At 46.0% G+C, this 14,896-nt stretch overlaps 1 protein-coding gene across 15 annotated transcripts in view; it reads left to right on the top strand.

Moving 5' to 3' along the window:
• Positions 1 to 11,564: 11,564 nt before the first annotated feature.
• Positions 11,565 to 14,896, top strand: part of SLC10A7 (solute carrier family 10 member 7) — a 152,414-nt gene continuing 149,082 nt past the window's right edge. For 8 of the 15 annotated variants that reach the window (XR_012775626.1, XR_012775625.1, XM_075500973.1 and 5 more), the window contains exon 1: positions 11,565 to 11,782. Coding sequence is in view for 10 of the 15 variants with exons in the window: in XM_075500973.1 (XP_075357088.1) it covers positions 11,683 to 11,782 (100 nt within the window). In the remaining 5 variants the exon portion in view is untranslated. The remainder of the gene's footprint in view (positions 11,783 to 14,896) is intronic. The other 7 variants (XR_012775622.1, XR_012775623.1, XR_012775624.1 and 4 more) reach the window with 3 other exon arrangements.

The raw sequence follows: 14,896 nt of genomic DNA on the forward strand, positions 1-14,896 counted from the left end.
CCTGTAGTCTTTCTCTTCCTTGCTAACTCTTGCTGGTGCTGTTTGCAAGAGTCTTCTCAGCTGCCTGAGTCCCTTGATCGTGGCAAGTAGGCAAATATTCTAGGTTATGACAAAAGTATCGAGGCTCTGAGCAAAGAGCTGGCAACATCTGTATTTGCTCTAGGCTCCCAAAGTCCTAGTGCTCTGATCACGTCGGTGGGACCTGTTGGAGCATGTCTGCCTACCTTTTCTTCAGCCTGAATGCTCCTGTTTCCTTTCTGTGGAAACCAAGCTGGTACAGTGGCGAGTCGGCACCGTTGGGTCTTGTTTCAATATGCAGATACGTGGTAGTGTGCCCTGGGAGCTGGAAAGTGCTTCGGGGTCCTTAGCATATGCTAAATTATGGTGGAGGAGCGGAGGAGGAACGTCATTGCAGTCTGGAAATGTGGCTGGGATCTGAAATGAGACTTGCTAAAAGCAGAGCTCCTCGCTTGTTTGTCAGTGTCTCCACAGTGAATTTCCTCCATGGACAAATTTTCTACTGAAAATTTTCATGTCTGCATTATTTAACCTGAAATGTGAAAATCAGTCCAAGTTTTTGCTTAAATATTGTCAAAATATGTGTCCACCTACTTGCCCACTCTAAGCGTGTGATAATATATGTAATAGCTGATGCATGTATTATGTGCATTTTACTGAGGTCAAGGAAGTTTTTTTATGATAAAAGAAAATGAAACCTACTGGTCTTTAAAGCACTACATTGTTTGCAAAATAAGCATCTTGTGCAAATGAAGAGATAAGTGCAGGGAAGGAATGGTGTCACTTTTATGTGCCCAGTGTTCAGAGCATGACTCTGTCTTAACTACAGAGAGCACTGCCAACTACTGACTGGAATTTAAGGTTTTAGCTGTCATGTGGCTTCCTATCTAAGAATTGACAAGTAATTTGAGTAGTACTCAATATGCTGCTTTTTCCTGGAGTTGTAGATGTTTCCTAATAATCAATCAAAATTTTTGCTTGGCTGTCGTTGTTAAAGATGATCAGTGTGGTGGGTTGACCCTGGCTGGACACCAGGTGCCCACCAAAGCTGCGCTCTCTCTCCCCACCTCAGCTGGACAGGGGAGAGAAAATACAATGAAAGGCTCGTGGGTTGAGATAAGGACAGGGAGATCACTCAGCAATTACTGTCACGGGCAAAATAGACTCGACTTGGGGAAAAATTAATTTATTACCAATCAAATCGGAGTAGGGTAATAAGAAACAGAACCAATTCTTAAAACACCTTCCCCCCACCCCTCCCTTCTTCCTGGGCTCAACTTCACTCCCGATTTCTCTACCTCCTCCCCCTCAGTGGGGCAGGGATTTGGGGAATGGGGGTTGCAGTCAGTTCATCACACCTTGTCTCTGCTGCTCTTTCCTCCTCAGGGGGAGGACTCCTCACACTCTTCCCCTGCTGCAGCGTGGGGTCCCTCCCACAGGAGACAGTCCTCCACAAACTGCTCCAACGCGGGTCCCTTCCACAGGGTGCAGTCCTTCAGGAACAGACTGCTCCAGCATGGGTCCCCCACAGGGTTACAGGTCCTGCCAGCAAACCTGCTCCACCATGGGCTCCTCTCTCTCTACGGGTCCACAGGTCCTGCCAGGAGCCTGCTCCAGCGCAGGCTTCCCATGGGGTCACAGCCTCCTTTGGGCACATGACCTGCTCCAGTGTGGGGTCCTCCATGGGCTGCAGGTGGATATCTGCTCCACCGTTAACCTCCATGGGCTGCAGGGGGACAGCCTGCCTCACCATGGTCTTCACCACGGGCTGCAGGGTAATCTCTGCTCCTGCGCCTGGAGCACCTCCTCCCCTCCTTCTTCACTGACCTTGGTGTCTGCAGGGTTGTTTCTCTCACATATTCTCACTCCTCTCTCCAGCTGCAAAATGCACAGGTTTTTTCCCCCCTTCTTAAATATGTTATCACAGAGATGCTACCACCGTTGCTGATGGGCTCAGCTTTGGCCAGCGGTGGGTCTGTCTTGGAGCTGGCTGGCATTGGCTCTATTGGACATAGGGGAAGCTTCTAGCAGCTTCTCACAGAAACTACCCCTGCTACCAAAACCTTGCCATGCAAACCCGATACAATCAGAAAAGAAGGGGTTTGTGAATATAAATGAAGCATCCTGTTGCTCTAGGCCGTGCTATGTCTAACTTGTGCAAAATGATGTTACTTGGTGTTAACTCCGTAGCTTTCTTTTTGCATAAGAAGGCTGGCTCTGTATTTTGGAACGCTGAATAGAAAATTAAAAATGCAGGCCAGTCTTTGGGAACATTTTACTTACTGTTTTAATAAACTTTTGTTTATGCCTAGAGGTGCCATTAAATTACCAGCCAGACATTAATATACAGTACACAAGGGATCTTGTATATAAGCAGTGATTATTACTGCGTGACTCAGATGAAGCTTGCTATATACACAGATAGCTGCTGGACAGGAGATGAAAAGTGAATACCTGTCTGGATAAAGAGTGGTGGTACTTAGGTAGTGGATGTGCCATTTGGTCAGCTATGTTTAGAAGTAAGCTAAGTAAGCTTCAGAGCAGAAGCATGACTCAGAGGGACAGCGGTCTGTCATGGTAGAAACACCTTTGCTTTCTTTCATAAAATAACGGAAGGCAAGCACGTGGTGTGGATGATCCTGGAGCTAAAGGTACTAAGCATTTCCAAGTGAAATATTGTTCTGGACCCCCTTAAACAAGGAGTCTTTTTACACCACCAAAGCATCTGCTTCAGTTGCTGACTCTGAGTGTGCAGGGATGCTGGAAATGGTTAATTCTAAACACAGCTTGCTTTCTGTGCTACTGTGTCCGCAGCGAGAACATCACCAAAGGGAGCGAAGACTGCAAGAACAAGCTGGAGTAAACGTGGGCCACGGACACCACACTGGAAAGCATCTGTCTGAGTAACAGGGTGGAGAGGTAAAATCAGAAAGATGTATTTTGCTGCATGCTTCCACAGACAGGTACAACTTCAAATGTAGGATTGCAGGAGTGTTGTAAGTTCATCTAGAAGGAAGAAATTCAAAATCCCTCCAGCTCCTGAAAAAATGTGTGCCAATTAATTCTGAATTGGGATTTTCCTTTACATTTGATCTACTTAAGAACGCACCACAAGGAAAGCTTCCTATGAGGAAAGCTTAGAAATGCTCTCAGGGAAAAGGCACCATCGTAACTCTTCCACTTCCTAAAGGGATCAGGGCAGAACGCTGCTTAATGCACATCCTCTAAAGGAAATGTAAGGCCCTACCTAATACAGTCTCCTTAGGTTCTGCTCCAAAAAAATAACCAGATGATCCCTCCCCATCTCTGCTCTTCTTGTTTCTAGCTTCCCTACTGCGCTTTCTGACTGACTTGCACCTACAAAAAAATGAGTTCCTTCCCTCGTTTACTATAGCACAAGGCTCTGGCATTAAAGTCGCTTACATGGAATGAAGTGGGGGAGATTGGATGACACCTGAGAAATGAACAATACCAAATCGACCTAAGATGACTTGTGTGGTATAAGCTGGATAGACGGCAGGCAGCGGACAGTGCTGCTTGGAAATCTTTGTGAAACCTGATTATGTTGTAGGAATATTTCAAGTTCACAAAAGAATAACTCTTCCTTTCCTTGGGAATAGGAAGGAGAGGGCAGAGTGTCCCAGGGGTAGAGCTCTTCAGCAATGTCCTGGTAAAGGCGTGGGGCAGATGCTGAGCATGAGAGAGGGGAGGAGTGAGAGGGTTTAGCAACTGTGGTGGCTGTGCCAAAGAAACAAGCAGTGGGTGTTGGAGCACTGAATGTGCCAGAGGTGCAAAAGTCGTGCCTCCTGGTTAGCGGGGCAGTACGGAGGGAAACGAATTCACAGTGGAAGGAGAGCGGCATGACAGTAGGCTTGGATAGAAAAGGCTTCCCCTTCAGGCTATGTCTGTCATGGTGCTGTTTACCTTGGGATGGTATGCACCCCAAAACTCTTACCTCAGCGTCACTTTAATCCTGAGTTCCCAATGCCATCTCCCTCTCTTTGTTTAAATAAGCAGTTTGGGCTGGACACTTCTGGAATAACAACTGCATCCAAAATGTTCATCAGACAATGCTGACTTCATGATTTGTATCTGATTACTGCCAAAAAACATGAGGCAGTCATGTTTTCCTTATATTTGATGGCTGGAGGGGGTGTATTTGTTTCTGTGTTTTTGTTTTTCATTTATGTCATTATTTGCCAGCAATACACAATCATGTCCTTTGTTTTAGTTCAGCTTTATTCCCTTGTCCTCATGTGATATTGTTTTAGGCACAAAGCGTCCCAGTTTTTTTAATACTTCATCACTTATTAATGCCACAGATCGTGGGATGAAGAGTTGTCAGCATCCTCATTTTTTCCGTATTGACAGATATAATAGCTGATTTGTTATTAAATAGCTTTTAAAGGATCTCTTCCTCTCTGGTTATATTTTTTTTTTCCTAATTATCTAGTGTATTTCCCAATAGCCTATCTCCCTGACTCCACTTTTTTTTTGGGGGGGGGTCTGCTTTCCTATTTGCATGTTTTCCACTTAACTCTGAAACTTCGAGGGGCAAGGCGGAAGTGAACCTGATCAACATCAGACATATCAGACCCCATCTATTAATGTGTCCTCATGCCTCTCTGGGAGAGGGCTTGTGAGGATGTTTGCAAGAGGTGGAGGAGGAGTTTGAATTTTGACTCAGTTCAGAGTACTGCCAGTGGGGATCTCCTGACAGCTTTGGCCTGGTGGTCCCCATTCGTACTGAATCACGAGTGGTATTAATCACTGCAGCTGGTGCTAATGAGGGCTACATTAAAGTGAGGTCTGTTATGTGTATATGCACTACAGTTACTTGATTGCAGTGTAAATGTGCCTGGGTTTATGCTTGCACAGTACCAGGTGCGAAGAAGCCTTGCAGTCTGATCAAGGTGTCTGAATTCTGCCCTGGTATCAACAATTTAAGAAAAAAGGAATAAAAGAAGAATATCCTGATTCCAGCACTGCAAAGGGGCCTAGTGCCATACGGATGGGTGGAAGCATGCACCTTCCTCTCGGGCCTGACCTATGCAGCACACGGAAGCACTTATGTTCCTGCAGGGGCACTTCCTAGTCCATTTTAAATCAAAAGACCAGATAAGACTGGGATCAAATAACTTGATTGACAAATAATGTGGAATTTACTTCAGTGCAGGTAAATGATGGCACCATCAAGTTATATGACTGTAAGTTCCCCTCTTTCCTTGCATTTTCGGAAAGGTTGGTTTACTGAGGGGAGGGCAGGCAAAACTTTCCTTTGTAAATCTGTACCCTAGTATGTATAACAAGCTGCTTGGTTTCCATTCTGCAGGGGAAAACCATGGTGGCTGGTGAGGACCGAATGGTCAGGCTGTAAGTTATGAAGGTGGTTTGATGTACAAAGTAGTCAACAGACGTCAACGTGCCAAGCTAAGCGCAAAGAGTGTGTCTACAGTTGCATCTTTCTACTGCACATCACACTGATCCTGAGACTGTAGTCTCCTAAATGACCAAATTGGCCATGGTCAGAGTTCATCATAGCTCTGTCTGGGGAATGCACTTGGCTTTTCTCCAGACTGATGGAGATCTGGGTCCTGGCCTGTGGTGAAGACAGGACATAGCAATGACCTGCAAAGATGTATGAAGATGTATGAAGATGTATGAAGCAACAGGTGCTGTAGTATGATGAAGTCAAACTGACAAATCTGAGAAAGTCTAAAGACAATTCCTCTGGCATTCTCCCTCAGGGAAGCTAGTGAATTTGCCCCATTTCTCTGAACCTTTAAGTTCTTGGGTAATGTTAAAATCAAAAGGGACAGACACAAGAGAAATCAGGCCCCACCTTCCATCCAGCTGAGTAAATACAAAGTTTGGAGCATGGGCTGTGCTTCCTCTTGGACAAGCCCTGTTATTCTTTCTTCTAGAAGATAAAGTTTAAGTTTCTAAAAGCCAGCTTTCAGCAACCTTAAGACAAACCCTTCTTCTAGCAACTGCCTCTTTCTCAAGCCTATAGGTGTTCAGATATTTCTGATTTCTCCGATGGCTGCTCCTTCCAAACTTGACCTTTGTGATAGGTATCACAGCTGGGATGATTGCTTTCCTCTTTCTGCTCTCTGTGATTTGCATGCTCTTCCCATTATGAGTGGTTAATGACTCTGAAACTGTTGTACAACGTTTTCATCTGCACACGTGTACATACGCACCCAGGAACAATTCCCCTATAAAAAATACAGCAGAGGTTTTTATACTGAAACTGCTCATGTTTCAGCTGTTTTGGTATGATTATTGTAATATTAGAAGGTTATTTTTGTAAGCATAAGGAGAAAAAGATATAAAAGTATCACCATGTTACCTCTGAAGTGTCTTAACAGGTTAAATCCAGTTGTTGCTCACTGTGAAATCATCCAGAGAAGCTATTTCATGTTCTCACTTTCATTTTTCAGATTATAATACGTACAGCTTTTCATGGTTTTAAAAAAATACACTTTTTTCTTATGTTTTTAAATTGCAGTCAAAGAAAGAAGCCCATAATTTGTTTCGAGCACAGCTTTATTATGCCAATTGCTTTTTGTTTTTCTTTCCTTTTTTTTTTTTTAATCCAACCTTCTGAATGCATTACAGCCTTGATGTCTACTGGGAAACCATATTTCTGCGAAAAAGTGCAAAACATGAAAAATTCTCCAGTCTATATGGTCTCTTGGAGATCTAGGAGGAGAAGGCAAGAGAATATCATGAGTGGAGAAACACTAAGCCAGGTTCTGTTTCTTTGTAAGAACAAGCAGGTTCTAGGAAAGGAATCAGCAAAGCCCTGTTTGTTGCCTTTTAAATTTTCTTCCTCATGTCTGAGATTAGTGCATGAAAATTTCACACTGGGCTCTTCAGTAAAAGAAAAATTGCTTATTTGTTGGATACCTAAATATATGAGAACCCTTTATTACAAGTTAAAAAAAAAAGCATTATGCATTTAAAGTCTCTGGGGAAAAAAAAATCATACCATTATAGAAATAAAACCAAAAATTCACAAAACCTTTTATCATCTTATAGCTTCTATTTAGAAAAGCATACCTATACATGTGTTTAAGTCCCATTAAGTGCTGTTCTAAATTGAACTTGTACATAATTCCTACTACTGCATTATGCTAATGGTAGTAAGTCCTGCAGCTGGCAATACCTAAGCGCTCACAGGCATTTAATAATACCCAGTAGCAACAACCAAAAGATCCTGAAACAGCATAAGCACCTGGGCCAGGACAGACTAAGAGCTGCGAACTCCAGATCCATAAGGAAAACCAGGTAATGGGATCAGTATAGCAATCTCTTCAAGCGCCTAAGAAAATGTGAGATCATGCCACTAAGTGCTTGTGAGAAATATAAATGTGTTGTAAACTGTCTCCCATATATTTCCACTTTTTCTCCTCAACTTTCCTATTTATAATTAACACCTCTCTTTATCTTGTTCATTCTGAATATCTTTGTTCTTTTCAAGTTAAATTATTTAATGCTATCTCTTCCTTTCGTTTAAGCTCCCTTTATCTCATGATCCCCTCTCCTTTATATTGAAATCTCTCCTGTCTAAATGCATAATCAGATGACATCTGCTACTACAGAACTTAAAAATCCCAGCACGTTCCCTAAAATAACTTAACTGTGTAGTTATTATATAGTAAGGTATGTTGTGCAGATAAGAGGCTGGGTACACAAAAGAAATAGGCTCCATATGGCACAACAAGGAGCCAATGTCTCGGCATCAGTTACAAACCACGTAAGACTGATTGTTCATAACGTGAAGCCCAGAAATGTCCAGTCCACTTCTGCATCTTTGCAGACATGAAAACTGGTCGCTGCTTACATAAACAGTCCTGTTGATTTCAACAGATTACCTGTGAGCAACGAAGATTTGGTGTCAGGTAGCTACGCATGTCATGAAGCTTTTGTATTATGCAAAAGGAAGCATGAGGCCTTTAGAGGCAGGAAAGCATCTGGAAGCCCCGAGGTATGTTTGCAGTTGAACAAAAATGAAAATTTGGTCATGTGAAATCAGAGAGAAGCTAAATTCTTGTTCCAATAGTGTGTCTAAGCCACAGCCAAACATATCCCAAAATGGTTTTGTACGACGTAATAGAGAATGCACGTACACAGGTGCCAGACCATTCTGGGATCTGGTCAAGTCACAGTGGTTAATTAGGATATGTATATTATCTGTATGGGAACCGGATGAGGGAAGTGAAATGTTGCGGGATATAGTTTTGGATGACAGACACTGAATTGTCCCTCTCTAATACTGACCAAATGCCTCAATATGGATGACAAATTGCTTTATAGCAACAGTGATGCTGTCTTGCAAACACTTAGGACGTGTGAGAGTCCTGCCAGTTATACAATACACTTGTAGTGTTTTCTTCCTTCCTGTTCTGCGCTGGCGGGGCAGGGCAGGGCTTACAGACTGCTCCCTTATTTAAGAGCAGGAACAATTTAATCTATTGCATCTAAGAGACCTATGTGCTTATCATGATAACTGAAGAACAGCTTTTAAACAAAACCAGCTGAAATATCTTTGTACAAGTCTTTTGATACAGAGCTTAGAGTATCTGCATACGATCTTAAAGATTACAGAAGACTAGAGCCACATGAATCCAGGTATTTTGTAACTCAGTTGGCAACATACATTTATTACAAACTTCAGATCTCTTGGAAACAAATTTCGAGGCAAAGCATCCCCTCAAAGCAACAGAGCCTTATTAAAGTTCATCTTTTTCTTTAGTGAGTATAGACAAAAGTTAAACTTTTTCTGTGATATCTGATGGCCATTGGTGAACCATTAGGGTTTTTTATATTTCTTAACTGTTCTAAATCTAATACGCAGTGAGATAGCTCATCCTTCTCTAGAGGAGAGATGGACTTGGGACAGCGCACAAGGAGTGACCTTTTGTAGAGGAAAATGAGAAGAATCTTCCAGAGCCTAGGACTGAACCTGAGGTTTCTAACTTTTGCCAATTAGATCTGCTGTGAGCAAACATCTGAAACTTGTTGGCAAAATGAAACTAGAATTAACTTGGGCAGTGGGCAAGATTAGAAATCCATAATTAGCATCCACCTGCAAAGAGTGAGGGGCAGGATTAGTACCATGTAAAGACTATGATGCAAAAGCAGGGAGAGACTGCCATCTTTACTGCAGGATCGAATTGTATCGCCAGACCGAGCGTCCTCTGTACCTGCCCTTTCTTTGCATCCGTCTACAGCTTCTGCAGCAGTTGATGTTGCAGCAACTTCATTCACTATGAAATTTGGCTGCTTCTAACTTCTGAGTGCTTAACTTCTGGCCTCAATAGATTGTCATTTTGCTTTTCCTTGGCAACAACACTTTCCTGAATTGTGCTGAAGCTGGTTATGCCTTCTAGCCCTGCTGGTGCAGAGTGAGGCCTCTGCATCATGTAACGAACCAGCCGGGCCAGAACTGCCAGGCAGAGGGTGCAAAGCCTCCTGCCCATCTCTGTTAGGACCTCCAGGGCTGCGTACGCGTTCACATCACCGCAACCTGGGAAACACTGGACACGAACAGATCTCCTGCTGTGTTCAGGTCAGAGGGCCTATGCTCTTGCGGGTGTGCTTTCAGAGCCGCATAGGAAAAGATCTAAGCTCTCTGATCTATGAACGGTGCAGATAAAAACCATGTCATAGAACTAGGGCCACCTCACCTGTGAATGAGTATCCACACAAAAGATTTAATATCGTTTATATGATAAACATTAACTTTACATCTTTAGTTGATTCATCTTATCCTTCCTGTGCAGTAATCAAATCCTCCAAGTAATCAAATTCTATGCTTGTTATAATTACAGCTTGCTCTAGAAGAACAGCTGTTACGCATTTATTTTCTCCAAAAACAGTCAACCTGTAGCAGTTGCACAGGCAAATGCAGTGAGGTTTTGCAATTTGGCACTTGTATCTGGGAAGAGAGCAAGGACCAGCGTGTACTCCAGTAAACTTTAGTAAAGCAGTGAAATGTATAATCATTTTAAACTGCACATTGTGGATCGCATTGTGGGTGGGAGAAGGCACATTCCCTCCATATTAAAAAAAAATCAGCTATGATGTGTACTTGTTTACACAAGTGAACCTCACAGGACATACAGCAATATATGCTTCCCGATGTAGCTGAGATCACAGCTGAGATTTGAGCTATAAACATTTATTTTCTTGGTAGCAGAGAGCAGAAAGCGTGTGGCAGGGCTATTCTTTGAAGCCCGAATGTATCCACAGAGACTGTGAAATATAAACTTACCTAAACGTTTAGAAATCACACAGCAGAACTGTTGTGTGTTTGAAACCTGCCGGAACGCGGCAGTACCGGTGTGAGCAGCTGTGATGATAGAGCATTTCATACTTTATCATTTCCTTGTTAATGTGATTTAGAGCGAGGGGGTCGTGGCCGGGCAGAGGCTGGGCTAATGAATCCGTTGGGGAAGCGGAGACAAGAGGGGAATAGGAAATGGGAAGCGCAGGTCGAGCACCAGAATGAGGCTTTTATGATACTGTTTTAATGGAGATGTATTTAACACCGAAACAGACCCACCGACCTCCGCACAGGGAATCGTCTCCAGTTTGGAAGCCGGCTCGCTCGGCAGGCGCTCGCACACAGCGGCACGGGACACACCGCAGAGATGTCGGCAGGTCGCGATAGGTGTTTCTTTTCCCGCGGGCAGGGGAGATGCCTTTGGGTCGGCTCAGACCGGGCAGGCAGGCGCCTTCCTACGGCAACGAAGCGACACCGGGGCGAGCTCCGAGGCGGCCGTGAACAACCCGTCTGTCATTCGCCGCCTCGGCGCAGTAGCGGGACAAGCGTGTGCGTACGCAGGCGAGACGTGTGCCACGCAGCACTCGCCGCCTGTCCGCAGCTCCTCGCTTCCGCAGCACGCGTTCCAGGATGTTAACCGCCAATGTTTCCACTGCCAGCAGCCTCCTGCCGGCCCCGGCCCGCGCCCGCCCTCGCAGCGAACCGCCGCCACGGGAAGGCCCCGGCGCCGCTTCCCCGGCCGGCCTGCGGCGGGGGGTGCCCGCACGCCGGGGAGCGCCCCCCGCGCTGCCCCCGCCAGCCCGCTGCGCGCGCCCAACGGCCGCAACCGCCAGCTCGCGCCCGCCCTCCCGCGCGTCAAACGCCGGGCGTCACGCAGACGTTGTAATGCACCGAAACAGCGCGCACGCCCCCACCGCCCCCTGCCCCACCGCGCCCGCCGAGGCCCGCGCCCGCAGGGGCCGCGCCCTCCGCCGGGACCGGCTCTGGGGGCCGCGCTCCCCGGCCCGCCCGGCGACGGCAGCAACGGCGGCGGCGTCGCCGCCGCCCCGTCTCCCCGTCTCCCCACCCCGCGCCGCCGCGACCCACGGTGGCCGCCGGCGCCCCCGCCCCGGCGCGGGGACGCAGCGCGGGGCGGGGGCGGCCGAAGCCGACGGGGGGCCGGCGCCGCGGGCAGTCGGGAGGGCGGCGGCGCGGGGCTGCGTGTCTATTAGGAGGTGCGTGGTAGTGATGGCGGCGGTGGGTGAGACTTTTCCTGTCAGCGGATCCGGCTGGTCCTGCCGGCGGGCGGGCGGGCTGCACCCCGCCCCGCCGCTGCGCCGTGCTGCGCCGCGCCGTGCCGGGCCGGGCGGCGGGGAGCGGCGGGGCGCGCCATGGGGCTGCTGGAGCGCCTGCGGAAGGAGTGGTTCATCCTCGGGATCGTGCTGGTCATCGCGGTGGCGCGGCTGGAGCCCGCCGTCGGCGTTAAAGGGGGTGAGTCCGGCCGCTGCCCCGCCGGGGCCGGTTTGCCCCGGCAGCTCGGCGGGCGGTGCGGGGCCCCGGAGCCGCCGCCCCGGAGCCCGAGTGCCGTCGGGGGGCCCGGCGGTACTTTGTCAACTCCCGGCGGCCGGCGCTGCCCGCCCCGCGCCAGCCGGCGCGTTTCGGTCGTGCGGGCCGGGCCCGGCGCTGCCCGACGTGGGCCCGGGTGCCGGCGGCAGGGCGGAGAGCGGGCCGCCTCGCTGCTGGGGTGTGGAGGCAGGGGAGAGTCTGCGGGCCTTTCCGCGGGTCCCCGGGCGGAGGATGCCGGTCGCTTTGCTGCCGGGGACGCTGAGACTTGCTCGGGTGCCCCTCGGCCATCAGGGCACCCGCTCAGAAACTTTGAAACTGGAGTTGCCCTGGGGTGCAGGAGAGCAAGCTGCGGGGTGTAGGGCACAGCCGAGTCTGCCGGGCCCTCCTGTGGTCCCTGCGCCGCCAGCAGCTGGCCTTCTCTGCTTGTTAATCAGTCACCGTTTCTCAGGTAGCCAAGAAATATTTCAAGGTGTATTCCTGTGTGTATTTTTGCTAGGCACTGTACCAGTTGCTTGAATAATATCCTACTCTTTTTGCATTAGTAGTAGTGAAAACTGGATAGCAACTTACTTTGAACATACTCCTGTTAAACTAAGTAATAACTTCAAGAACTCTTAAGGTGGACATTGCAGTTCAGTGTATGAATGTTTGCCATCTGTGAGCTTCTCGAGAGGTGTAGCTTAATGTATATTGTAATAAAATCTCAGGTGCTGTATTTCAGCCAGATGATTTTTTTTACTTTATAATAACACACTGGTATTTTTAAAGATTGTTCTCTTGTTCCCTCTTACTTCCTCATGAAAGATGAGGGAAAACAGTGAAAATTATTCTGCAAAATGGTGTCAAGTGCTCACAGTAAACAAATCGGAGGAAAGACCTCGTTCTAAGCAGTGAGATCTTGTATGCTTCTTGTAACAAGAGCTGATGAAATACCCAGTGTTATGTTAAAATAAACTGCGTATCTTTAAGTATAAATGCTGGCAGCATTTTCTGGTTAGTTTTCATTGTTACTTCAGTTCCAGATGTTCACAATTTTCAAGAACAAATTAAATTTTATGTATTTCTTTTTCTAATTGATCTCTGAAGATTTAAGAAAAGGGATGTAGAACACTTGAACAGAATTCCTTTAGCAATTCCATGTTAGGGAGGGGAGAAAGAATCTAGCTGTGCTTTTGTATGCGTAGATTTTTTTTTTTTTTTCTTAACAGAGCTGAAGCTTGAGGATAGACAGCTTCTCACTGAGGAGGCAACCTGACCTCCCCGTTCCCCCCCCCCCTTTTTTTTCCCAGGTTCTGGGAGAAAAAGAAACTGATTTAAAAAAATATGACTCTGAACACTTGCTGTGGCACCTAAGGCTCCAGTACTTCATGCAGTTCAGGGTAGGCAAATTCCTGCTGTACAAGGATTCCTTCTAACATCTGTGTGCTGTTTTGCATAGGTGAATAGGACCCATATGGAGCTTCTTGCAGGATCTATGCTGTGTCTTCAGCAGACCTTAGAGACAACTTTAAATTGATAGTATCAGGTGTTTTGTCCCTTTCTGGTTTGATTGTTGTGCTAATTGTTAGCAGCAATGTGGGAGGTCCTTCTAACTATAATATGAGATAATTTTTCCTCGGTTTACTTCCTGCATGGAAGCACTATGATGGAGCACTCCATTTAATTATCCTACTGCAAAAATATGTCAAGCGTTGATGTGGTATTGTTCCTGGGACAACTTGCTTGAAAAATCTTGTAAGCATTGATTGAAACTTGTGAGCACATGTTCCCCAAAGTGGTATCTCTCTTCTGAAGCTACGTGATCCCAGTGCTCATTTTAAAACCAGAAGAAAAAGAGGTGGGGGGTGGGAAATATTAGCATATGCAAAACCCTTAGTTTGTCATCTTCCAACTGACAAAACCATGCACTGTAATTTGTAGGGCCTTACTGAATGGTATGGATGGTCCAGCATCCATACCAGTGGAACATTGTGCCACAAATAACAAAGATTTGTGCTGTTGCCACCTTCAGGGCATAAGCCAAGCCCTTTTTGTGTGTTTTCCTATTTGATGAATGAGCCTCTTTAGTCCCTTTGTGAAAAGAGCTTTCCTGACCAGTCTTTTGCAGAAGAGATGAAGGGGATCTGTTCTGACCAGAGTTCCCTGAGCTCCACAAACTTGTGGTTGCTCTAGTGGTAGAGGTTTCCTCCTGTGTAAGGGAGCTCAGGTAGCCCAGTGAAAAACTAAAACAGAAAAACCGAGTCCTGTAAGAACCCTTGTCTTAGCCAGACTAACTAACCCACTGCCTGTCTCCCCAGTGTTATGTGCATGTACATATATGCTCTAATCTTCTAAAAAAAACAGAAAAATTATATAATTCTCTCTCTCTATAAAATACAGTTTTCTGTATACCTATATATATTTATATAATTTTTCTTCCCCCCCCCCCCCCCGCCTATTCAGTTAACATGCCATAATTTTGCAACTAGCCATGTGCTTTGTTGCAACTTTAACTCCTGCATTTCCTGGCTTATTTTTATCTAACACTTCATATAGGTTTTTTGGTTTATTTTTTGTATTTAACACACACAGTTTTAGTGTTGCATCAACAGAGTCCTCTCTGAGAGTAGAATTTGGGTTTAAATGACTTGAGATGCAAATTTGAGTAGACTCAGTGTACGATCAAATCCCTCTAATTTAAGGATCACTGACCTTGCTCCGGTGTGACCATCAATGTATCATTCATCCGAGAGAGCAGAAAGGATCTTCTCTTCTGGAGTGCTGAGTAAAGGCTTGCTTGTTTTCTGCTGCAGTTTTGCTCATGACAACTTACTGTCACTTGCAGAGTTAGAATATTACTTTGGTCCTAAATAGACTGCTAATATTTTCTTTCTAATATAATAACTGGTTGAATGCTTGTGAAAAAATGAGTATATATGTTTTGCGCTTAGTGGCCTCTGAAGGCAAAGTGTATTAAGAGAATTCATCATTTTTATAGGAGTGTAAAAAGTATTTTATTTTAATCTTCCTGAAAAAAAGTATATAAATATATACAAATGT

This window comes from Mycteria americana, chromosome 4 (genome assembly GCF_035582795.1).
Source record: "Mycteria americana isolate JAX WOST 10 ecotype Jacksonville Zoo and Gardens chromosome 4, USCA_MyAme_1.0, whole genome shotgun sequence".
Lineage (NCBI taxonomy): Eukaryota > Metazoa > Chordata > Aves > Ciconiiformes > Ciconiidae > Mycteria > Mycteria americana.